We start from the raw sequence: 25047 nt of genomic DNA on the forward strand, positions 1-25047 counted from the left end.
GTGTAGACATACCATGCAATCTTCATTGACCACAACTGTCAGAACCTTGCTATTGCATCTTACCCATTAGCACAGTGGTCTAACCTCTGTCTTAATTAAGATACTGATTAAGAGGCAAGAGTGTCACCTACTGAACAATCACCACCTCTCCCAGTAGTACCTGTTTACTGAATGACAGCACAAGGTTATACAGTGTCAGACTACTCACTAATTTACATAATATCGGCTTGTCTATATGGGCAGTGCACAATAAGATGGGTGCAAATTTATAGTGTACTAGTCTGCTATACACAAACTGGCCACATGGACCCAGCTACCACTCACTAAAAGTTCCACAGTCCACTTTGATCTACTCCCATTTTAAAGCAGAGTGCATTACAGAACTTTTAGTGAGTGGTAGCTGAGTCCACACATGCGGCCAGATAGTGTGCTGTAGATTTACACTTCAGTTACAGTGCACTACTGTCCATACAGTCAAGACCAAATGAAAAAAATATAAAAGAAGAGTTCAGCACTTTGCAAAAATGGGTGGCACTACAAATCCAAGAATTCAAATGAAATATTCAAGGCAAATTTGCAATTCAATTTCTGTTTAAGTTGGGACTTTAAAAAACTCAAAGACTGACAGTATAAAAACACCTTTTTTTAAAATAGACTTTAAAAATTTTTGTTTGCCAATGCCTCTCAAAGACTCTTTAAGAAAACTTAATAGACATGTAGAATACAATAAACCAAACCAAATGAGTTTGCAAAGCTTATTTATCTTCCATCTTACAATCCAGTTTGTGGCCAAAATATCAGTACTTTCAAATGGAAAATAAATAAGCATCACCAATTTATTTGGTCTGCATTTTGGTGTACAGTGAACCATACTCCAGGAATCTGAACTTTATGAAACCATAACCCATGATTAAAAGAATGTGACTTAAAATATTATTGTAAATTATAGCAGAAATGTCTGTAATCACGCATTTAATTGCTAAAATACTTTGAAAAGTTGTATTTAGAAGAAGGACCCTTACAAAGAAAAAAAAATAATCCCAAAGGGAAAATGAAGGAAATTCCTAACTGTACTTCATATGTTAGTTCTAGGTAAACATAGATAAATATGGCCACTTTATCATATGTAAAATAGATTTAGCAAGTTAAATACAGAAGCTGCCTGTAATGGAAAAAGTCTCATGATGTACATCATTTTAAGCAACAGGCATATTCAGCACAACATCAGCTCAGACTAAAAAAACACCAAGGACTCTTTGTTGTCCTTTTGATGCAAAGCTGCAATACAAATATGTCATGATTTACCTCAGTTTTCACAGCTAGTGAGTGAATCCATTAGATAATTTTCTTAAGTTCAAAATGGTTCAAGATGACTGAGAGAAATATGTAGACCTAAATTTACTCCCTGGCCCACTGATCATAATTAAAAAGGAATTTGACCCTCTCCACAGAATAAAAGTTAGACACTTGGCTCACAGAGAGTCAGCAAGATAACGCAGGAGGCAGACAGAGACGGGTTCAAGTGAATAAGAGGAAGATGGAGTGGGGCACAGGAGTTAATGGTGAAACAGAGGGAGAATGTGAGAAAGGCAGAATACAAAGAGAAAAAGGGAGGGAACATATGGGGACATGTGGATGAGAAGAAATTATGCAGAGCATATAAGGAGAAAGTGTGTGAGTAGGGGAGTGGGGGCGGGGGGAGGAAAGAGAGACTAGGAAGAAAAGGAGAATGGATAGTGGTAAAGGGAAAGGATAGAATGGTATCACTTAATCTCAGGCATAAAAAAGGGCAAATGGAATCCCCCCTCCAAACAGCCAATGGGAAAGATTAACATTTTCATGCATGCTTAAAGGTTGAATTTGAGCCAGAATTGATCATTTTTGAAGAAGGGCTGGAGACTCAAAAATTAGAAGGCAGAAAACCCTATAATTTATTATTTTTAATTATGATTTTTAAAACAGTTTATATTATGCAGATTCAAATATTATGACTTTTTAATGTTTGGGGTTAGGCATAATGGCCTTTACATTTCCATTTTAATTGATTTTTCTGTTAAACTGAGCAAAGAAGGCAGCATTTAATGGAATGCTTTAGACAGTTTTTTGGTTACTTAATTTACTTTACTTATAGTTTAAAACATATTTTTATGTTTAAAAGTTTTTTTATTCTGTCCTGATGTATCTCTGTAAGATTATATCTGTACCTGGATTATATTAAAAATAAAATGATATCTAAAAATAATAAGTACTGTGGACAGCCTGGTACAACTATTAATATAATGCTTAGCTGAGTACATTGTGGCATAGTTAGCAATCCTAGCTCAGTGCCTCAGAGAGGTTTTGGTATCAGTGTTGAGAATAGTTTGAAGTAAAAATGGATAAAGAGGTGGAATTTCTCAGCATTTTTGGCAGAACTGATCATCCTGCTGTTACTGTCAGTAAACAGAGTTGGCACGATGGAAATTTGGAACTTACAGTTTATATCTCCGGATGCAGCTTTTAGGGTATTCTATTAAAATCTAATTAGCAAGAAGGATGAATAGAAAAGCAGATATTGAACCTAAATTCTTGCCTAAAGTATTACTTTTTCTTTCTTTGATCCTTGTAATGGTATTACAGCAAATTCCTTGGTCAGATCAATAGAACTGCATAATATCTCCCTCCCCACACCAGCTATTTCACTTGTTGCTTCATATGGATATATAGGGTCATGAAACTGAGGATACAATTCAAAATGGGGATTCAGTAATGTGCTTTTCTTAGAAACAGCTTTTTTTCAAACATTCTTGATAAATTACTTGCTTTGAACAGTACAACAGTTGCTCTATCTTTAGTTTTCCTTTTTTCTAGATACTGCTGTTCTTGTTGGGACAATTCTAATATAGCTACCTCACAGTTATTGTAAGGATTAATTGGCTAGTGTAGGGAGTGTTCTGAACATAAAGAACAATGTAAGTGCTAAGTAGTAATAGATAGTCTAAAAAGTATAGGCAAGACAATCTAGTCAAAAAGAACTTCAATGGGCTTTGGATAAGGCCCAAGCTGCACAAATGTGACCATATAGAAAATAATGCCTTATTATGGAAGGTTTAATAGTAAAGAAATTTGTAATATTAGGTTTTACATGAAAAGTTAAAGAATATAAAATGTATAAACTCTGCAAACAGATGTGCTAATATGGACCCTTGTACCCACATGGAGTCAAATTGACTTCAGTGAAATTCCACACAGGTGCTGGGGTTTGAGCTATTTTTAGTGTTTTAGACACTTTTTAAGCATAAATGTAAATTTAGTGCTGACAAAGAATGCTGGATATATGGTTTGACCCAATTTCATCTCACACAAGTCTTCAGAGTAACTCCTGATTTTAGCAGTTACTTCTTATTAGAGCTGATCAAATTTTTAAAAAAAAATCTTTCAGTATAATTTGTTAACTTTTTAAAATTTCACAAAACAAATTCTTTTTTCCATTCTGTAAGTTGTGATTGGTGCACTGTAATTTTTGATTGGTGACTGAGTTTTGTCACACGTTGCCATGAAGTTTTCCATATTTGGATGAGTGTTACCAAGAATACTGGGAGAACATGTGTCTGGTGCAGTTGACCCACATATCACAGAGGGTGAACTGCTGTTCCTTTTGGGATGGAGTTTAGGATTAGGCTGGGATACATTGTGTGGCTGGCTGTTTGTGGGTTCTCTCTTGTACTTCAATCTTTGAAATGGATTTGAGTTTGGTGTTTTTCTCGTTTGCCATTGCAATTTGCAGCTCTTTGGCTGGACTTTACAATACATAAGAGTACTGGCCAGGCCTTACACAGTGTGGGTCTGACCTTCTGCCAGTGGGGTAGGACTACTGGGCTTTTAAGAAGCAGGAAGAGGGATTTGGAACTGGTGTTTCTGCCACTGAACACTAAGGCTCTTTGGTGGAGTTTTCAATACAGTTAGTGGGGAGAATGGGGTGGCTCCTTGAGGGGCTTCCAGCATTTCTCTGTACCACCCAGATATCTCCTGCCTCCTCAGGGTATCGATGCCTGATTCCTGTTCCCTGCTAATACATTAAAGCTGCCCCCCTTGCTTTGAATGCAGGAGTCCAAATTTGGCTTCCCTACAACCACAGATAAATGGTCTAAAGTGATGGAGAGTAGCCATCGCCCTCCATCTTACTGCAGAGCAGTGCATCCACTTTCCCCCTGCCATCACCACTTCTGCACATCCTCCCTCTAATCAATTCTCCTTCCATTCTTTTGAGATTTTTTTTCTTTATTTTAAATGAAGAGCTGTTCAGGAATTCTGTTTCAAAATGATTTTCTAATGGAAAAAATGCTGTTTTTGTAAAACTAAGTTTTCAGCTATTCTGCTGATTTTTGCTGAAAAGTTTTGATTTTTTAAATCAAAATGGCTTCCTGGCTGCCTGCCTGGAAGGATCTTGTCAATTTCACTTGCCTGCAGGGAGAAACTTGGATACCTAGCTCTAAAAATTCTCTCATATCTCTATATTTTGCTTGACGAACAGAAAGTGAGTTTAAAAATTAGTAGCCAGCATATCCAGCCTTCCCTAAACTCTGAAAAAACTCTTCATCCTTTTCCTTTAAGTAGAGCATTTTGTGCAATATGTTATTTGTCAAATATATTATTAATAACTCCTTGTTAAAATGTCTGTCTCGTCTGTAACCACTACTGTCTTGTCCTATGTACCCCTAAACACAAAACATTATACTCATTGCATTTCATTTTTCACTCAAAATTAGATATGGGCCCAAGACAATACTCATATTTGGATCTGAAGTTTCCCAAGCTTGAAGGTATTTAGATATGGGATTTTGATTTGGTACCACCTTTATTCAAAACAGAACATTCTTAATAAATGAGAAAATAGGAGTAGGGTTCAGACATTAGAAGCCCTTTAGAACTACAATCTAAAGCGATAAATATAAAAGTACTTCTGGTGCAGATAGGAAATGGGACTTGTAAACCTACTATTTCTGAAACTAGTTACAAGAAACCCAGTGAAGTGTGTTTATTTAATTGGGTTCAGAGTTTAAAACTGTACTTTATGTTCCCTTCTCAACACCTTTTCTTAAAGTTGTTAATATTCTGAGGTTAAAAATGTGTATTTTATGTGTTAAAAATTATTTTAAAAACATTATTTTGGTTTGGGCTGCTTTGAGAATTAGTGAATTTAGTGGCATTTATGTGTTATAAAAAGCACAGATTGAATATATAGAGCTCAGACTAATAACTGACAACCAATCAGAAGAAAGTAGTATGTTCCCTAAACTTTGGCAGTCATGCTTCATTACATCACTTTATTCACTTATGGTCTGTTACACTGGGCCACACTGGCAGTTGGTGAACCTCCGAAGGGAGTGTGGTGCCAGATGGCACACAATGAATGCTATTTTTGCATAATTCAGCACATCTTCAAGGTAAATGATAGAAGTAAGATTTAAGAAATCCAGTATGCATACTGTACCTAATACAACAGTTTTCAAACAAAATTCATTTGAATGAATTTCTTAACTGTTTTCAGTATATCCCTTTCTTTGGGCATAAAAACTCAAATTTTCCGAGAGAGCATTTAAAGCATGAAGTATGGTGCTAGTAAGCATGAAACTGCATGCACTAATAAAGTCCAACTTTTTATTATTTCCTTTGATCTGAGATTTTGAATCACACACTAAACACACATTGTGAACTTATGTTAGATACAGTGCTCTACATGAAAAATATTTTCAGAACATGGAAAAGGTTGTGTGCTCTAAATTGCACACTGGCAGCCACCTTTTGTTCATTATCAGCTATATTCATTCCTATTTCTGCCTCATTTGTACTGTGAGAACAGTTTCTAACTGTACCTTTTCCTTTCATTCATACAATGGTGATTATAAGCAAAGAAGAAAATGAGCAGCAGCTGAAAGTCTGCCCATCGATAAAATAGGCATAACTATAATTGCATATTGATTGTTTATAAAGTATTAATTGTGTGTGAACTTGCACTTTGAGACAGATGGTCACAACCTTCCCATCATCAGAGGTCCTATTATCTGAATATTCCTGAAAATATTCCTAATTTTGAAGTTGCATACAATGGAAATAGATCTAAAGAGTTCACAGCAATGGACAGGGGACTAACAGCAAAAACAACACCACACGAGCAGGCTGAGAGGAGACAAGAACTCAGTTTTTCCTAACTTGTATTATGGTGATATATATTTTCAGGAGATAGTCATGGCAGTAGTCACAGATGCACTCAGGCCTGAGCAGGCAGAGAATAGTAAAGTGGGAATGAACAGAAGATGACAAGAAGCATATTGGTAGATGGGCACGATTGGCATGAGTTCAGTAAACAAAGCTGAAGCAGAACCTGTGAATGGAAATGGCTAAAAAATCCAGGTAGCAGCATCACAATAGCAGGAATTAGACTGATATTTTTTTCTAATTTAGTTTATTATTATGGTATCAGACAGATTAACCCAAGCATTACACCCTATGCCCATCCTGACCATGCAGTCAGACAGGATGCATTCCGAGGAGTCTCTCTTCTGGAGTAGAAATCTGATCATGAGAATAGAAAAAAAAATCTCCTCCAGTACTGAGAGAGTTAGCCAACAGCTTCCAGGCACTCCAGGACCCTGCTTCTCCAAGGAACAATTGAACAAAAGCTCAGTTGCACAGAGTGCACAAAAGAGCCACTATATGTCCGTCAAAATGAGCTTCTCGTATAATCCCATGACTACAGTGGCTAATGCAATCCATAGATGCATGAAAAGGGGAGTATTAAGTAGGAGTTGAGAGGTTATATTACCTCTGTACTTGGTATTGATTAGATCTCTGGAATACAGTAACTCCTCACTTAACACTGTAGTTATGTTCCTGAAAAATGCGACTTTAAGCGAAACCATATTAAGCGAATCCAATTTCCCATAAGAATTAATGTAAATGAGGGGGTTAGGTTCCAGGGAAATTTTTTTCACCAGACACTGCGCTCACTAAACCTCCCAGAAGTAGTGATGGCTATTCAAAAATGCCATTTTAATGGACAGATGTTTTAAGGACGCTTGAGACAGGTGCTCTGAGTGTGGAACCACTGACAGTTAAAACTAGAATCAAATCCCAAGCTGAGGAAGGTCCTCTAGTACTTGTCACCCAGCACATAAACTGTGTCCAGTCTGTTACAGTCTGTAAAGTTAGAGTTCTTTCTGAGCTTGTCATAAACAGATAGTTAAGGGTTAATGCCTCTTTTACTTGTAAAGGGTTAAGAAGTTCACCTAGCCTAGCTGACACCTGACCAGAGGAACCAATGGGGGAACAAGATGTTTGAAAAAAAAGGAGGGAAGTTCCCTTTGTTTAGTCAGTTTCAGTTTCAGCTAGAGAAAAAAAGATCAAGGAACCAGCCTCTTATCAGAGTAGTAAGTTTTAGAAAGGAATAAATAGGTTCTTCTTCGAGTGCTTGCTCATATCCATTCCAGTTAGGTGTATGTGCGCCACGTACACGTTCGTCGGAGATTTTTACCCTAGCAACACCCGGTGAGCCGGCAGGGCGCCCCCTGGAGTGGCGCCGCCATGGTGCCGGATATATGCCCCTGCCGGCCCCTCCGTTCCTCAGTTCCTTCTTACCGCCCATTCAGTCGTTGGAACAGTGGAGCGCAGCTTAGCTGATCTCCACCACCCTAGTGATTCGCTCGTTTCTGTTGTATTTGTGTATATAGTTCGATTTCTATCAGTATAGTTAGTGTTTAGTTGTTAGTTCTGTAGTAGTTATTGTAGATAGTTAAGAGGGATCAGAGTCTAGCCCCTTTTTCCCTCCCCCGGTACCGGGGCCCATGCCTGGTTCACCGGGCTTCAAACCGTGCTCGGCCTGTCATAGGCCGATGCCCACAGGAGACCCTCACGACTCCTGTCTTAAGTGCCTGGGTGAATCCCACCTGACGGACAAGTGCCGCATCTGTAAGGCGTTCAAACCCCGGACTAAAAAAGAACGGGACATTCACCTAAAACAACTATTGATGGAGGCAGCATTGACTCCCCAGTCCTCGGCACCGTCAGCGGCACAGGGAGCAAGTGCCTCCTCGGCACCGGAGCGCACTCCAACAGCGAAGGCTCCTCGACATCAGCCATCACCAGCTCAAACTTCTACCCGGCACCGTTCGCTCTCACCATGGAGCAAGAAGCACAAGCCTCCTGTGGCTGCTATATCTACACCGCAGCCTGAGCGCTTAGCCAAGTCGGACTGCCCGGCATCGTCAACTGCCGCAGCACCGACGTCCTCCGCACCGTTGATTCCGGCCTCGCTGGAGCCGTCGAATCCGGTGCTCACCAGCTCCCCAGCACGTGCCGTGGTTGAGCTTGTCGTGCCCTCCACTCCGGGGGCGTTTTCCACGGCACGGGACTTGATTGCCTTGACAGAGCCTGAGCTGCCTCAGCTGCCGGTGCAGGTTCCTCAGTCTATAGGCAAGCCGGCCCTCATGAGACCTTCTTCGCCCGGTACCACAGAACGTCGCCGGTCCCGATCCAGGTCCCGCAGGCATCCCCGGTCCCGCCATCGATCCTGGTCCCGCGGCCACTCACAGTCCCGGTACCATTCCCCATCGAGGTACCGGTCGTACTCGCGGCACGGCTCGAGGTCCCGGTCGCCGTCCAGATACTACCGGCACCGCTCCAGATCTCGGCACCACTCGCGGCACCGGACTTCTCGCAGCCGATCTCGGCACGGCGATTCCAGGCACCGGTCGACCTCCTGGCACTGCGCTGGTCGCAGGTCCCGGTCCCACTCCTGGCACCATCACGACTCTCAGTACCGTTCTCCGGCACCACATAGAGATGGTTCGAGTGGACGCAGAGACCTATATCAAACGGTCTCCGCTCTCCCGTGGCCGTCTTGTCATCCGTCGATCTCCTGCCATGCAGATGCGGCATCATACGGGGATTCGGATAACCACCCGGGGACCTCATCAGTGGCCCTTTTGGACACCTTGGGCCTACCACCAAACCCAAGGTGATCCGCATATACCATCGCGCTCCGGTCCTTCTGAACATCGGGCGCCAGAGACCACAGTGAGCAGACCTCCCCCACTGGGTACGGAGGAATCTCCAACACACGTGCCAGACCCTCAAGCTCCGCCGCCTCAGGACATCCCCCAAGACCAGGAGTCGATCCAAGACCCACTGGTTCCCGGAGTTTCATCCTCTTCCTCCCTGGATGAAGCGGTGGCGGGGCCGTCTACATCTGGATTGCCCCCAATCGACCTCAGGTCACACCAGGACCTTCTGCGCCACGTCGCCCTCAATATCAACTTTGCCTGTAGAGGAAGTTCCTGAGGTGGACGACCCGGTTGTCAGTATACTGTCGGCGGAGGCTCCAACCAGGGTGGCCCTCCCCTTCATCCGCTCGATCCAGGCTCGAGCGGATACCATCTGGCAATCCCCGGCATCCGTACCGCCCACAGCCAGAGGGGTTGAACACAAATACATGGTGCCCTCTAAGGGGTACGAGTACCTGTATGTTCACCCCCCCTCCTTGTTCATTGGTTGTTCAATCCGTCAATGAACGGGAACACCATGGCCAGCAGGCCCCTGCTCCTAAACCAAGGGAGGCCAGGCGAATGGATTTGTTGGGGAGAAAGATCTATTCCACAGGAGGCCTCCAGCTCAGGGTGGTGAACCAGCAAGCCCTCCTGAGTAGGTACAGTTATAACACCTGGGAGGCAGTAGGGAAGTTTGTAGAGCTCGTCCCGCAGGACTCCCCCCAAGAATTCACAGCTCTCCTGGAGGAAGGGAAAAAAGTTGCACGGACCTCCCTCCAGGCCTCGCTGGATGCCGCCGACTCGGCAGCTAGAACCGTCACCTCTGGGATTGCCATGCGGTGTATATCATGGTTGCAAGTGTCAGGCCTGCCACCTGAGCTCCAGTACACGATACAGGACCTACCCTTTGATGGCCAGGGCCTCTTCTCCCAGAAGACGGACCCTCGCCTATAGAGTCTGAAAGACAATCGTGTAATCGTACATTCGCTGGGAATGCATACGCCACAGACTCAGAGACGACTTTCCAGTCGCAACCTCAGCGCCCCTACCCCCCGCCTCGGCCAAGGCAAGACTTCAGCAGAAGGCGAGGTCGTACCTCTCGCAGACGACAGTCTGGACCTCAGGGGGGTAACAATGCCGGTCCCACCAAGCCACTGGCGGGACCGAAGCCAAACTTTTGAGGGTGCGCCTGAGAGCACTGTACCAATGACCTCCCAGGATCCCTTTCAGTTCGCCAACTGCCTTGCCGCATTCCTCCCTGTGTGGTCCCAGCAGACTTCAGACCGTTGGGTCCTCCGCACGGTGGAGTCTGACTACCGCCTTCAGTTTATTTCAACCCCTCCTCCCCACCCTCTCTCCTCGTCCCTCTCAGGGACCCCTCTCACGAGCAACTCCTTCTGCAGGAGGTTTCGAGGCTCTTTGCATTGGGAGCTATAGAGAGGTTCCGGAGGAATTAAGGGGCAAGGGGTTCTATTCCAGATATTTCCTAATTCCCAAGGCAAAAGGGGGCCTCCGGCCTATCCTGGACCTGCAAGGACTGAACAAATTCATGAGAAAGTTCAAGTTCCGCATGGTGTCCCTGGGGACCATCATCCCTTCCCTGGATCCCGGAGATTGGTACGCTGCTCTTGACATGAAGGATGCATATTTCCACATCGCGATTTACCCTCCGCACAGAAGGTACCTACGCTTTGTGGTAAATCGTCAACATTACCAATTTGCGGTCCTCCCCTTTGGCCTCTCTTCGGCCCCTTGGGTATTCACGAAGTGTATGGCGGTAGTCGCCGCCTCCCTCCACCGTCATCGAATACATGTCTTCCCATACCTCGACGACTGGCTTATTCGAGGGACCTCCGAGGCTCAGGTCACCGCTCATGTAAACGTCATCAAGGGCCTATTCACCCGTCTAGGCCTGATTACCAACCTGGACAAATCCGTTCTGCTACCTACGCAGAGGATAGAATTCATAGGGGCCATGCTGAACTCCAATCGTGCATCGGCCAGCTTGCCCCTACAGCGCTTTCACACTATAGTCTCGCTTATACAGCAACTGAAAAGCTTCCCAACAACTTCTGTCTGCACCTGCCTTGGCCTCCTCGGTCACATGGCTGCGTGCACCTTTGTTACGAAGCATGCGAGACTGCGCATGCGTCCTCTCCAGACTCGGCTCGCCTCAGGTTACCGTCCACGCAGGGATGCCATAGACATGATAATCATAGTTCCACCAAGCATTCTGGGCTCCCTCGACTGGTGGCTGACGCCCTCCCTAGTGTGTGCCGGTCATCCGTTCCATCCGCCACAGCCCTCGGTGTCTCTGACAACAGACGCTTCTTCTCTCAGCTGGGGTGCTCACTTAGGGCACCTCCGCACCCAGGGTCTTTGGTCCTTTCAGGAGCTGGCGCTTCACATCAATGTCCGCGAACTGAGAGTGGTCCGACTGGCATGCCAGACCTTCCAGCATCACTTGCGGCGCTGTTGTGTTGCAGTTTTCACAGACAACACAACGGCCATGTATTACATAAACAAGCAGGGAGGGACGCGATCTTCCCCCCTTTGTCGAGAGGCGATGCGACTGTGGGACTTCTGCATAGCCCACTCGATAGACCTGGTAGTCTCCTTACTCCCGGGAGTCCGGAACTCTCTAGCAGACCACCTGAATAGGTCCTTCCTGTCCCACGAGTGGTCCATCTGTCTGGACATTCTCCTTTCAGTATTCCAGAAGTGGGGCTTTCCCCAGATAGACCTCTTTGCATCCCAAAAGAACAGGAAATGCCAGGCATTCTGCTCCTGCAGGGTCGCTCCCCAGGCTCCCTCTCGGACGCGTTCCAATTCCCTGAGAAGGTCGTCTACTTTATGCCTTTCCACCCTTTCCCCTAGTCCACAGAGTCCTGCTCAAGCTCTGGAGGGCCAGGGCCAGGCTAATTCTGATCGCTCCGGCGTGGCCGAGGCAGCACTGTACACCATGCTGCTCAACCTATCTCTGGCGAACCCGATACCTCTGACACTCTACCCAGACCTGATAATGCAGGACTTCAGCAGACTTCACCACCCAGACCTGCAGTCCCTCCACCTGACAGTATGGCTGCTGTCTGGCTAAACCATTCCAAATTGCGCTGTTCCACCCCGGTGCAACAAGTCCTCCTGGGAAGCAGAAAGCCTTCCATGCGGGCGACATATCTCGCCAAGTGGAAGCGCTTCTCCCACTGGTGCGCCCAGCGTAACCTTACTCCCACAGGCATATCGGTCCCCATTATCTTAGACTACTTATGGTACCTCAAGGAGCAGGGCCTGGCCGCGATTTCCACCTTCCATCCTGGGGAATCTGGCAGTTTGATCTTCTCTCACCCTGTAGTTTCCAGGTTCCTTAAGGGCCTGGAGCGACTCTACCCTCCAGTTAAGCGCCCTTCCCCTACCTGGGACCTCAACCTTATACTAGCTCGGCTCACGGGCCCTCCCTTTGAGCTGTTAGCCATATGCTCGCTGCTGTACCTGTCCTGGAAGACTGCCTTCCTTGTCTCTATCACCTCGGCCAGACGAGTATCGGAGCTTCATGCTTTGATGGTAGACCCCTCGTATACGATCTTCCACAAGGACAAGGTACAGCTGCGGTCGCACCCAGCTTTCCTTCCCAAGGTGGTCTCTGCCTTCCACATTAATCAAGACATTTTCCTACCAGTCTTCTTCCCGAAGCCGCATACATCGCGCCGGGAACAACAACTACATACCCTAGATGTCCGCCAGGCCCTCGCCTTTTACATTCAGAGGACCAAACCCTTCAGACGCTCGCCTCAGCTATTTGTAGCGGTCGCGGAGTGCATGAAAGGCATGCCTATCTCTTCCCAGAAACTCTCATCCTGGGTGACGTCCTGTATCCAGACATGCTACGACTTGGCCCGCGTTCTGACTGGCCATCTCACCACCCACTGTACTCGGGCTCAAGCCTCATCTGCCACTTTCCTGGCCCACGTTCCCATCCAGGAAATATGTCACGCAGCTACCTGGTCTTCCATCCATACTTTTGCATCCCACTATGCACTAGTCGAGCAGTCTAGAGACGATGCCGCCTTTGGCTCAGCGATCTTACATTCCGCAACATCTTGCTCCGACCCCACCGCCTAGGTAAGGCTTGGGAATCACCTAACTGGAATGGATATGAGCAAGCACTCGAAGAAGAAAAGACGGTTACTCACCTTTGTAACTGTTGTTCTTCGAGGTGTGTTGCTCATATCCATTCCACACCTGCCCTCCTTCCCCACTGTTGGAGTAGCCGGCAAGAAGGAACTGAGGAGCGGAGGGGCTGGTGGTATCTATCCAGCACCATAGCGACTCCAGGGGGCGCCCTGCTGGCCCACTGAGTGTTGCTAGGGTAAAAATCTCCAACGAACGTGCACGCGGCGTGTACACCTAACTGGAATGGATATGAGCAACACATCTCAAAGAACAAGTTACAAAGGTGAGTAACCGTCTTTTCATGATTCTAACAGGGGGCTTTTTGTTAGAAGGGAAGCTCCAGCTATGATCACTGGAGGATCATTAATATTGCTAAGGCAACTCACAAAAACCTGTTTTAATTGTTTTTTTTCTTCTAAAGAGTCACATTACAGTAACCAAAGATTCCAAGCTGTTTCCCCCCCGCCCAGATAGCAAAGGTAGACCAGGGGGAAAATGTCATGCAAAGGAAAAAAAACTATGCAACAGAACCTAGAATTAGCCAAATTCCAGGCTGAGCAGGAAGCAGATGACAGCCTTCACAAAGCTTGGGTGGCAGCATGGAGCACCCCACTGCCTCTCAGCTCTTCTAACCGTTCCCAGTTTGTTGTAGAACAAGGACTTTTATACAAGGAGACTCTTTCTGGTGGGCACCAGGAAGACTGGCATCCTCAAAGACAGTTGACAGGGCTATAGCTCTCTGTGAACAGAAGTGGTGCGTCGGCAGCAGGTTATCCCCCATGCAGCTAAATGAGATAGTCTTTGGATTCAGATAAATATCCTCCCTTGCCATCAAGGCAGGAAGTCTGGGTACAGTGGAAGACCAACTGACATTTCTCTGGTATGCTGGAGAAGATTTGTGCACCAATAATTCTGAGGCCACATCAGTGCTAATAGTATGATACTGGCTCTCTCCTTGCTGATTTGCCTTATGACTCTGGGAATCAAGGGAAGGGGAGAGAAGGTATGGTCAGGGTAATTGCTTCAGTCCAGTAGGAATACATCCAGTAAAGATTTCTTGTTCCTGCGAGCCTTGGTGCTATACATGAAAGCTGCGGTTCACTATGTGAATTGCTTGTGTCAGTATTAGTGAATATACTGATTATATAGGAATTTACTGAGCTGGAACCAACAAATTATTCTAGTTCACTAATGGAAATAATAGTAATTATAAGGCCCATATTGATTCATGCCAACTTATGATATCTAAAAAAGTAATAAAGTACTATATGTGGCTTTGAAGTTCAGCAACACTCTAGTAAATAATAGAATGTTTCTTCTTTCAAACTAGTCAAGGATAAAATTCCATTTACTTAGCAGTGAAATGGAGCTTGTTCCTAGATAAAAATAAGCTTTTCTGAAGGTCATGTACGGGCTTTTTCAAAAAAATTTCTATGCAAGAAAGGAAACAGATTATTAATTTTAATATGTATAGGTGCAACAACTTGAAATTAGGTCCCATTATTAAAAATAATAACCAAATCCTGGCTTTTTTACAATTAGGTAATTAGACACTGAATGATGTTGAAACTGATAGAAGTCTACATGATCATAGAACTTGAATTCAGAAGATAGACTTTATACAAATGCTAAATATATTTAATGAAGAATGAATTCATATATACATTTAATGAACGTTTAAGCATTGCTTTTGTTCCCAGAACTGGCCTTAAGTTATCTGTTTAGCCTGTGCCCAAGTATCCCTGTTCCCTTCCCTTTACCCTCTACTGCCCCTCCTTCCTCCTCTGGGCTTGGGAGAAGAGAAGAACTGAAGATTTCCTCTTGCTCAGACCTAGAAATCCTCATGTATGTGGAGTGGCTGAAGCAGAGAGAGGGATGTTTTTGAGAGTTGAATGAATGAGTGGTGGGGAGAGAAGTGGATGATGGGTAGGTGTGGGGGCAGGAAGAGCTAATTATAAAGAGGTGGGTTAACTGGGGCAGGGATCACATGTGCTGGGAAAATGGCACCCCACTTGGGCAATTCCTACACAAATTCATGTGGTGCTCATGAATGAGAGGCTAATAATACCAGCGATAACCAGGCGCAAGGCTATATTCTGCCTCTGTATAGAAATGTCCTTAAATAGGTTCTTGTGTAAACAACATGAATATGCAACTACATCCAGATCGGCAAAGACCAAATTCACATAGTCCCCACGCAGAGTATTCCTGTAAGGAGCTTGAGACAACTGCCTAGGATTGGGTGTAGGTGCCTTTGACTGTATCAGCAAAATCATGCTGATTTGGCCTCCATTCCTATGCCCTTTGTAGAATGCTCCTCTGCAGCTGCATTCACAGAGGGCCTGTGAAGAGGATTTCCCATGGGGTTTTGTCATGTCCGGAGTGAGGCAGAAATAATCAGAGACATTGGAGCAAAATGTTCAAAGGGTGTAAGGCTGCAAGTTCAGGAAATTAGGCTCTCTTAGCAGCTGACTTATGCTACTGAACTCCCTTCTACCATGATATCAAACTGATCACAGATCTCAACAGCTTGAAAATAAAATATAATAAATCATCTCTCTTTACATTAGCTTCCCCCCCCCGCCCCAAATGACTGCCCTATACAAATAGTGGCAAAAAAAAGTCTACCAAGTAATTCATGTAATTGTGTTTGTGCTCAGATACCATAGTGATGGGTGCATTAAAATACAAAGATTAAAGAAACTAGATATATGGTAATTTTATTATGTGAATCAATATTTTCAGGGCAAAAGACATGAACTACTACATTCATTTTTATATTTGTTATCCTAACAGGATTTGAACCATGGGAGAAATCCATCTGAAAGGTAACAGGTAGGTTTTGTTTTGGTTTGGTTTTTTTGCATATTTATGTGAGGGAAGTAGCATTCTTGTTCATTAAAATTCAAATAGACACTCATTAATTTCAGTAATAATTGCTGAATTTGAAAACTGGAATAAAACAACCTGCATCAGTGGAGTAATTCAGTACTTATGCAGAAGTGATATAAAGTGCTCTAAAGATATGACAGAGTCCATGTCCAAAGAGCTTTCCGGTCTAAAGACACAAGAAGGTACAATAGCATCCAAAAGCAAAGAGGAGAGACAGTGTTGGGAGTGATTTCTCTGGCTGGAATGCTTCGCAGACCAAAAGGGACTAGACACCATATTTGAATTGGGAGGGTGTCTGAGAATTAGAGGCAGCATGAAAGAGGTCAGCAATGTCTCTTTGGCTTCCTTTAGATCTTTGACAAATTAGCTTCATGAACCAAGATGCCAGGGTCTTTCACACTGTGCACTTCTCCCTTATTCCCTTCCTGTGGAAAAGGGGAGGACTCTACAACATGAAAGGGAAAGTAGGTAAATCAATGTAAGGGTTGTGACCCTAAAGCACGATCTAGCACTTAAAGACCTTACTCACTGAATATCCTTTCTCTCTCTTGTATTCCTAAGATTTTCCCTTATATAGTTTTTCCTCTGGGAAAAAAGTATCATTCTATTGCAATTTACATTACCGTTTAAGAAAAAAGGTAACTTTGCTATCTACACAGTGAATATCAACTCATACTTACAAAACAACTTTTTAGGACATAGTAGCTAAAATGTTGAACTTATCTGAAAAAGCAGGCAATATTTTATGCTAAAGATACCAGAGGATATTATGTTGAGGACCTAAAAATGAAATTAATTTTTTTTAGAAATGGCTCCATAAAGTTTCCACAGGCTGAGGGCTAACTGCAACAGAAGGATTATATGAAAAAAATTTGGTCATTTTAGTTTTCAGCCATCTCTGATAATTATGTTGCTCAGGTTTCTTGAAGGTTAAAATATCAACCAAATTAGGAAAAATAGATAGCTGTGAAGGGTGGCCATTAAAGTGAGCTGCTAAATAAACAAGCAAGAGCAGCAGTCTATAAAATTTCCAGTACCAATGTATGAGGCATGTTATACATTTTTTACATTGATTTAAAAATAGGTCCAATAATGATACTGATAATTAAATTTATAAAAGTAGCAAAAGGTTTCAAATTATGACAAATCTTTTGCTTGGACATTCAAGATAAATTATTCAGCAGGTAAGTATTATTCAAGCACTACTGTTATGAACAACCATACATTTGATAGTTGAAGGATGTAGCGGGGTGAACACTCACTCCAGCCTTGAAGGGGTTGGAAAAGCCCTGCAGAGGGCTGGGGCTGCAGAAGGGAACAAAACCCCGGTGGATTGACGGAAGTGGCTGCAGCTGGGGCCATGCCCCAAACTGAGCAACTAGGCCTTATAAGGTGGCCAGGGCAGCCAGAAGCTTAGTAGTCTCGCTCTGACTGGAGAGACAGACAGGCCTGGCTGCTGGGGAACTCACCCGGGGGACCTAGAGTGAGGCAGGACTGGGGAAAGACCTTAGGGGCTGGGAAGCCCTAGGGAAGCAACTCCCCAGGCTGCAGGGTCTGGTTCTAGGCCCACATAGGTATTGGGGTTGCAGAGGGTGAGTAAAGGTAGCCAATCCAAACCCCTTGTTGCCTGCGATGATTGGCTGATAGACTGCAGTCCGCCCCAGGGTGCGGGGGCTAGACGGTGACTGGCAGTAGCCATGACTGAGGCAACGTAGGGTTAGGGGGTGGGGGTTCCTCTGGGTGGGGAGACCCAGAGAGAGTGGGGTACAGCCAGGGGGGCAGCACCCAAGACAGGGCACCGGGGTCTGGGAGGGACACGGGGCCCAACAACAGGCCAGACACCTGGCCTGCCGAGGGTGCTCTGATGACTGGTGAGCTAATTCCCGAGATGACAAGCAGGAGGCACCGCTGGGTGAGTCTGCACCTGATTATAAAGGATCACAATTGAGACATTATGAAGATTTGCTCAGCATGCAGATAGGTTTACACCCAGGACCATGAATAGTATTCTGATTGGTAAGGAAAATATCCCCTATATAATGAGTGGAGATAAGATGACTGAACGGAGGGACTAATTTATACTATACCCTTCAGAAAGAACCTCAAGTTTGCCAAGTGCTCAGTCTATTGCAATCTGTCAATCTAAACTATAGGAACATCTGCCACATACTGAATATTTCTGCACTGGAACATAGAAAACGACATACTCGCTCAAATCAGTGGTCTATCAAATCTAGTACCCTGTCTCTGATAATCACCAGTTCCAAAGAAAGCAGCATAAACTTCATAATCAGCAACTATGGAGTAATCTACTGTCAAAGGATGACTAGCCCCTTTAAGAGGAAATGGAGCCAGCCATACCTGTGCCATAAATAATTAGCTGATCCCGCCAAAGGGGGCAGGACTAAGGAGGATCAGGTGATATCTTAAGGGACACCTGGGCCTTATAAAAGTACAGAGAATTCTGGGTGTTAATAGGCTCCTGTGGAAGGCCCTGACTGACACAGTCTTCAGGGGAAAGGGTCCTCCAGGAGAACCAGCCTGGGGATCCAGTGCTCTATGCCAGAGACCAGAAAGACTGGTATAGTTAGCTCAGAAAAGAAACAGGAATAAGGCCCAAAGGGTAGGCTGAAAAGAAGTCCTGAAGGACAGAAGGACCTTTTTGTTTGGGACTTTTTAGTTTGGGACTTGTCTATTATGTGGCCGGAGGGTTAAGATACATCTCCAGCACAGACTGATGTCTGCAAAGCTGGGGAGACAAACCTCAGGCAAGGAAAGTGAGGCAGGGAGTCCCCAGCCATTGCATGCTCTGCCAGCAGGGGGCTCTACAGGGCAGCTAGTCCCCACAACATCTATTCACAAGGGAAGTTACTTCCCAGCCTGCCTAATTTAATAGTTCCCTTAAGCATGAGGGTTTCTATCACTTCTGAAAAAAAACAAACCTCTATCTAATGTAGCTGTTAACTGAAATGGGACTCAATTCTGTCTTTTTAATTGTGTTTATGTAAAGCATCCAAGGATATCCCTGTGAAGGACACTATGTACATGCATTTTGTTGTTCCTGTTTGTTGCAATCAAGTCTTGCAAAAATATTTTAAAAACGTAAAAGTACCAAGTTAATCTATGGCATAATGCGAGTGAAATCAACAAAACTACATCAAGCATGAATTTGGCCCTGTTTGTTTCTAGTTAGCTTCTAGCATCAGAATTTTAATGGTCTAGAAAGTCACAACACTTTAAAAGAAATTATGCCAGTGTCTTAAACAGTAGAACAAATTCCAACTTCATTACTCTCATGCAATGGAACTGAAAACAAAAAGTTTATTGAAGTGGATTTTTTCTCCCAGTTTCAGCAGTTTATAGATGTGTATGCAAAATGCACATGCGTCCACTGCGCACACAAAAAACGGATAAGTTCATATGCAACTAGAGATCTTCAGAACTGGCTCAGACAATTCCTAATACAAAACAAAAGTCTGCTTGGGAGTGCATATGGTGTTGGTCTAAGACAGGCTTTTGTTTTAATTTTTTTTCTCTTCCCTTTTACTATATGAATGTTTTCTATAACTGTTTTAAACAGTGGGATTTTGTCAACTGTAACTCCATTCTTCTCATCACTTATTATAGATTTATTTCTTTTTTGATTCCCTCTGTTTTCCCTTGTTTCCTATATTTTTCATCTCTCACCTCCACTATTTTTCCCCCTCTTAATTTTACTTCAGCTGCTTTAATATGCATTTTTTCCTGTGTACTGTTCTCTTATGCTTCATGTCCACCCTCTTCTTCTCTAGGCCTCTCTCTTTCCTTTTCTCTCCAAAAAAACATGAACAGAGTTTTCGTGCCTGTTAAGGTGACTTCATATTTCAAAGATAAAAAAGGAATCATCTGAAATATAAATGAAAAAGCTCATGTTTAAGGTACTGCTATCTATAATGTTTTATTCCTGGCATAAAATCATGTGTGTCAGAATGCATACATTAGTATATTGTACACTAATTCCTTGGAAACATTCTTTTTCTGACCAAATACTTCTTAGCAGCTTTAAAACACAGTCAACTCATGTTTCCTCTAGCACCAAATAAAGGACATCCCTTAAAACAGTCTCTTATTTCCTTGCTCTCTTCTTCTTTCATTTTCCCTAACACTTTCTTCTCTACCTCTTGCTGCCCAACTCTTTTGTCTTTTCCTTCCATCTTTTCTTTTTTCTCCTCATGCTCCCATCAGTTTATGGCACTCTTGTACATGTGGCATTCCCAGAATTTCTCCTACACCTCCTTGTTTGCATAGCAGGTGTTCTCTTCTCCTGACCAGACCCATCACTAGCTAAATGTATCCTGTGATAGCCAGTGTTTCTTCTTGATTCTACCAGAGACAGCAGCCACTGCTGCAAAAAGAAGAAACAATGTAGAGCAAGTGAGAGAGAGAGAGAAGAGCACTGATCAGTACAAGGGTGCTCAGTGAGATTTATCTTTCTCAATTAGAGGAAGCAAAGCAGTGAAACAATAATTGTTATCCCTATGCTGCAGCCAACTGGTAAATCCATGAACAGGCAACTCCAATCAGGGCGGATTAACTCTCCTGTGGGCCCAGGGCTATTAGATTTTGTGGGGCCCCTGTATACAAGTCTTTTTTCCTGGGAGGGAGTTTGGTGCAGGAGGGGGTTGGGGCAGGAGACTGGGTTGCAGGAGGGGGTGCAGGCTCCAGCCAGGAGGCATAGCAGGGCACAGGCAGGTTGCCTGCATGCTATGGCCCCATGCTGCTCCTGGAAGTGGCAGTCTGCTAGCACGTCTCTAGGGCCCCTGAGGAGAGGGAGACAGTGTGTCTCGGTGCACTGCCCGCATCCACAAGTGCCACCCCGATAGCTGGGGACTCTTAGCAGCCCAGAGTTGGAGATTGCTGTCTGTGATTTATTTTTGCAGGGCCCCCATTGAGCCAGGACCCTTGGCTGCAGTCTCTAAAGCCTCGGCCTTAATCCGGCCTTGACTCCAATGCAGGAACCTGGAAGCTGCTCTCCAAAAATCAGAACCATTCAAAGAACCCAGGGTTTTGAGAAGTACTAGGGCTGAGCTGATGCTTCTTTAAACTACATACAGGTAACCCAATCCAAAATCCCACATCCAAACAACCCTACACTTTGTGACATTTGAAATACAGATTCAGATTTTGCCATGAGCCTCTCCTCTGCTTTAAACCATTCAGAGAAAATCCCAAACCAGATTAAAACAGGGGATTTGAGTTTTTTGCTCAGGACTGCAAGAAGTATTTGAGTCAAAATAATCTGGTTTCAGTCATAGAAATTTATTTTAGGAATACAGAATCCCATTTAGGCCAGTGTGAATATTCCTCGGAATTAGTTATCCAGCAGCAGAAAATACTGTCAAACATTTAAGTATGACTAGTGAGGTTTTTTTGCTAAAATTTCCCACAGTTGCTAACAATGCACAGCAGCTGCACCAGAGTAGAAAGGGCTCCAGACAGCCATTAACATTTCAATCACTTTATTGTCTAACACTGTCCAGAGTAGGTCTACATGATATGGGTACAAGTCCTCACTTGGTATAAATCAGCTCCTCCAAAGAAAATGGAACTATGTCAACTTACACCATCCGAGGATCTGGCCCCTGATGCTTAAAATGCCAGCATCTACCAGCTCCTTTGTCTACATTAGCACATCTAATGTTGCTCCCAGCAGTGGAGTGGTGCTGGTATTAGCAACTGTGGGAAATGTTAGTATAAAAATAAAATCTCAAGTATGGACACAGATTTACAGCGCTGTTTCAGCAAAAATTATCCTAGTTTAGAGATAGCCTAAGACTACCATCCACTCCACATCAGTGAAGCACAGGGTAAGAGAATATGATTTTAGCTATCAATATTTAGTTACTAAATAAACTGTACTGAGATTTTGCTGTGCACATTATTTCACATCACTCCATTGGTTATCATTCCTTTTGTTTATTAGTATCCATTGAAAGAATGAAATGATTAACTCTAACATTCATTAAAGAATTAGAAAACAGAGACCTATTGTATTATCCAGGCTATAGGTACAATACATATTGAACAATACACGCTGCTAAACACTCATTGCAATATAATTGGCCCCGCTAGAGAACATCCTTTCCAGTTTAAGTATCTATTTTACAGTAAAACTGGAACTTTTTTGTATTTTAATATATAAACCAATGTGGAAAACAATGTATGCTTGCTGGCAGATATGTGTGACTGCTCCATATAATGCATCTTATCCTGGATAGCAGGGTCTTGAATTGAAAATCTTTAGTGGAGTTTTGTTGTTCCAAATATATTTTCTTATTAAAACTTTTAAGCTATTATTGGAATGAAAAGTGATGAAAGACAGAAGATTAAACCTTTCCCAATGTATTAAGTAACTCAAAGCAGCGCAAAATTAGTTCTTTAGACTGATTTCACCTCTCTAGTAATGGGCACCCATGACAATTCAAATTTGGGCAATGGCAGAAAGAATGATATCAAAAGAGACATTGGTGACACATACTCTGAAGGCAAGAGTCTCTGGAATGACACACTATACTAACAATCAGCATGGGGAGGTCTTACTAGAATCTCCATATTTGGCCCTTACCAGACTGGAACAGAAGTTGGATGCTATCCATATTTTGATGATTTGAACAGAAATTAAATTGGAACAAAAGACTGGTTGTGTAGGGAAATACAGTGAGGGAACAACAAAAAATCATTACCCTGCAAGCTCAAACAGATCTGTTAATGAAGGGTAACAACCACCAGTTAGGAAGGAAAATACCATATCTTGAGAACACTCCAAACTATACCAATTTATGGTTAGTGAATTTCCCAGAATGTGGATGGTGAATTAATTAGTAAAATTACGCTTGAGCTGTTCAAACTTACTTTCTGGAGCGTGCTTCCCATTTACTGGAATGAGCTGTTCTAACTAATTAGAAATTTATGTATTGAACTTAATTAAAGACATGCAACTGAGTTACTGCAATGTTAAGGTTGTTCAGTTACAATCACAAAAATTCAGGATGTGCAAAAGTTAAGGTACCAACAGCAATGGTAACTTTGCTCCATTACACATCCTGTATGTACTGTAGACAAGCCCAGATAAAGGCAATCCAGAAACCTAGAGTCACCATGACATCAGGGTCATTTTACGACTTTTTAATAATAAAAAATAAAACTTGGCACTTATATAGCACTTTTTATTCTGGAGATCTCAACAAACTTTACCAAGGTGGAGAAATAACATTTATTTTACTAATGGGGAACACAGAGGTGCAGTGACTTGCACTGGGTCATTCAGCAAGTCAATGACAGAGGTGGGATAGTTAATTTAATTAGGCAATATTAGGCCATACTCATATGGATGCCAACCTTGGGAACCCTAGAGCAGATGGTTGTCTGGCTCCAGTAGCCATTTGAAGTGCTAACTCAATTAACCCCTGGTAAGAATGAGGGAATCATGTCTATTTTTATAAATATCATGTGCAACTCAGGTTACCTGCTTAATATTATCCTGCTTGACTGCAAGGAGTTAAATCAAAGGAGATTGTCAGAGGGAAAAACAGAAAAATGAAACAATGACAAATAAGGTTCCTTGAGGAAACACTGGGAAAGCTATTAATTGGGGAATAGCCACCTGCCTGGTTCCAGCTAGGCTAGCAAGGTTTACTCTTCCCAGGCCCAAACCTAGGATCAAAGGGGACACTAAAACCCTAAAATGCCAAATGAGGGAGGAATGGAGGTTGAATGGGCAGCAGTAGCTGGAGATGAGTCTCTGATAGACAAAGAATGCCACAGGGGCTTTCTGACTCTCCCAGCCCAGGAGCAGAGTGTCTGAGCTCAGCAGACTTCCCCCAAAACTTGCAAAGAAAGAATAAAGTTTATGTCAGAACTTGGTGTATGGGCCTTTTGGTGTTTCATCCCTTTTCTCTGCTTGAGTGAATAATCAAAGCTTTGTTTTGAAGATGTTTTTGAGTTATTTTAGTAAGTTGCTTATCACTGGCTCCTGTGGAGGAGATTATTCAGTATCTCAGTTTTATAGTACTTCTGCATTTTGAGTATAAATCCTAGAATATAAACAATTTAAACTCCATTTTAAAATAGTTGTATTAAATTAGTAGGTTTATTTATTATGAAAACCAAAGTGTAAGAATTAGAGTTTTTGCAATGAATATATGTATTGATAATATGTTTCTGGATCTTCTTATATAATATGATAGCACACAGCAAATACAGAAATATACAAATTTATCTCAATACCTAGAGGAGCGGTTGATCAATCAATCAGACCACAGCTTTCATGTTTTCTGGATAACTTTTACTCCTTCAATATTTTTTAAATGCATCAATAATAATTTAGATTGCACAAAGCTAACCACCAAGTGGAATATTTTTCATAGTGCTAGGAACAGAACAAACCCACACTGCAATATCTACTAAGTACTCACCACAGTTTGATGGTTGACTTGGATTACCTCATCCCCTGCATGGATCTTCTTACACTGATCTGCAGGAGACTAAAGGCAAGAGATAACAGTTAATTTGGTAACTGAAGGACCAAGAACTAGTAGGGGAAAAAAGACAATAGGCCCTGCCCAAGGAAACTCTATAACAATAGTAAATTGTATTTATAAGGTGCTGTGTTTCCTTTTCCAACCACAGTATACATACCAGCACTGTGACTGGGTACTGTAGGGATGGGGAACCTAAACTAGTGATCATCTTCTCCACTGAGCCCTGGTATACTCTATTGCTCACCTCCCATGCAATTTAACTTGTCCTACTGTTCTTGCAAATATGAGATTAGGGTGTCAAGCAGCCCAGACTCCATGGGTATGCGTGCACACAGCTGAATGGAAGGTGCCAGGCACCAGCAGGTACAGCTGAGGTATTGCACTGTTAAATCAATACAGTTGCCCCCAAAATGTTTGAGAGCACCAAAAATATAGCCAAGAAA

At 43.3% G+C, this 25047-nt stretch overlaps 1 protein-coding gene across 1 annotated transcript in view; it reads right to left on the reverse strand.

The window, feature by feature from the left end:
- LOC115657916 (connector enhancer of kinase suppressor of ras 2-like) overlaps positions 1-25047 on the reverse strand; it is a 521635-nt gene that overhangs the window by 207101 nt on the left and 289487 nt on the right. The window contains exon 8 of the mRNA XM_030576266.1: positions 24539-24607. Coding sequence (XP_030432126.1) covers positions 24539-24607 — 69 coding nt within the window. The remainder of the gene's footprint in view (positions 1-24538; positions 24608-25047) is intronic.

The sequence above is a fragment of the Gopherus evgoodei genome, chromosome 9, assembly GCF_007399415.2.
Source record: "Gopherus evgoodei ecotype Sinaloan lineage chromosome 9, rGopEvg1_v1.p, whole genome shotgun sequence".
Lineage (NCBI taxonomy): Eukaryota > Metazoa > Chordata > Testudines > Testudinidae > Gopherus > Gopherus evgoodei.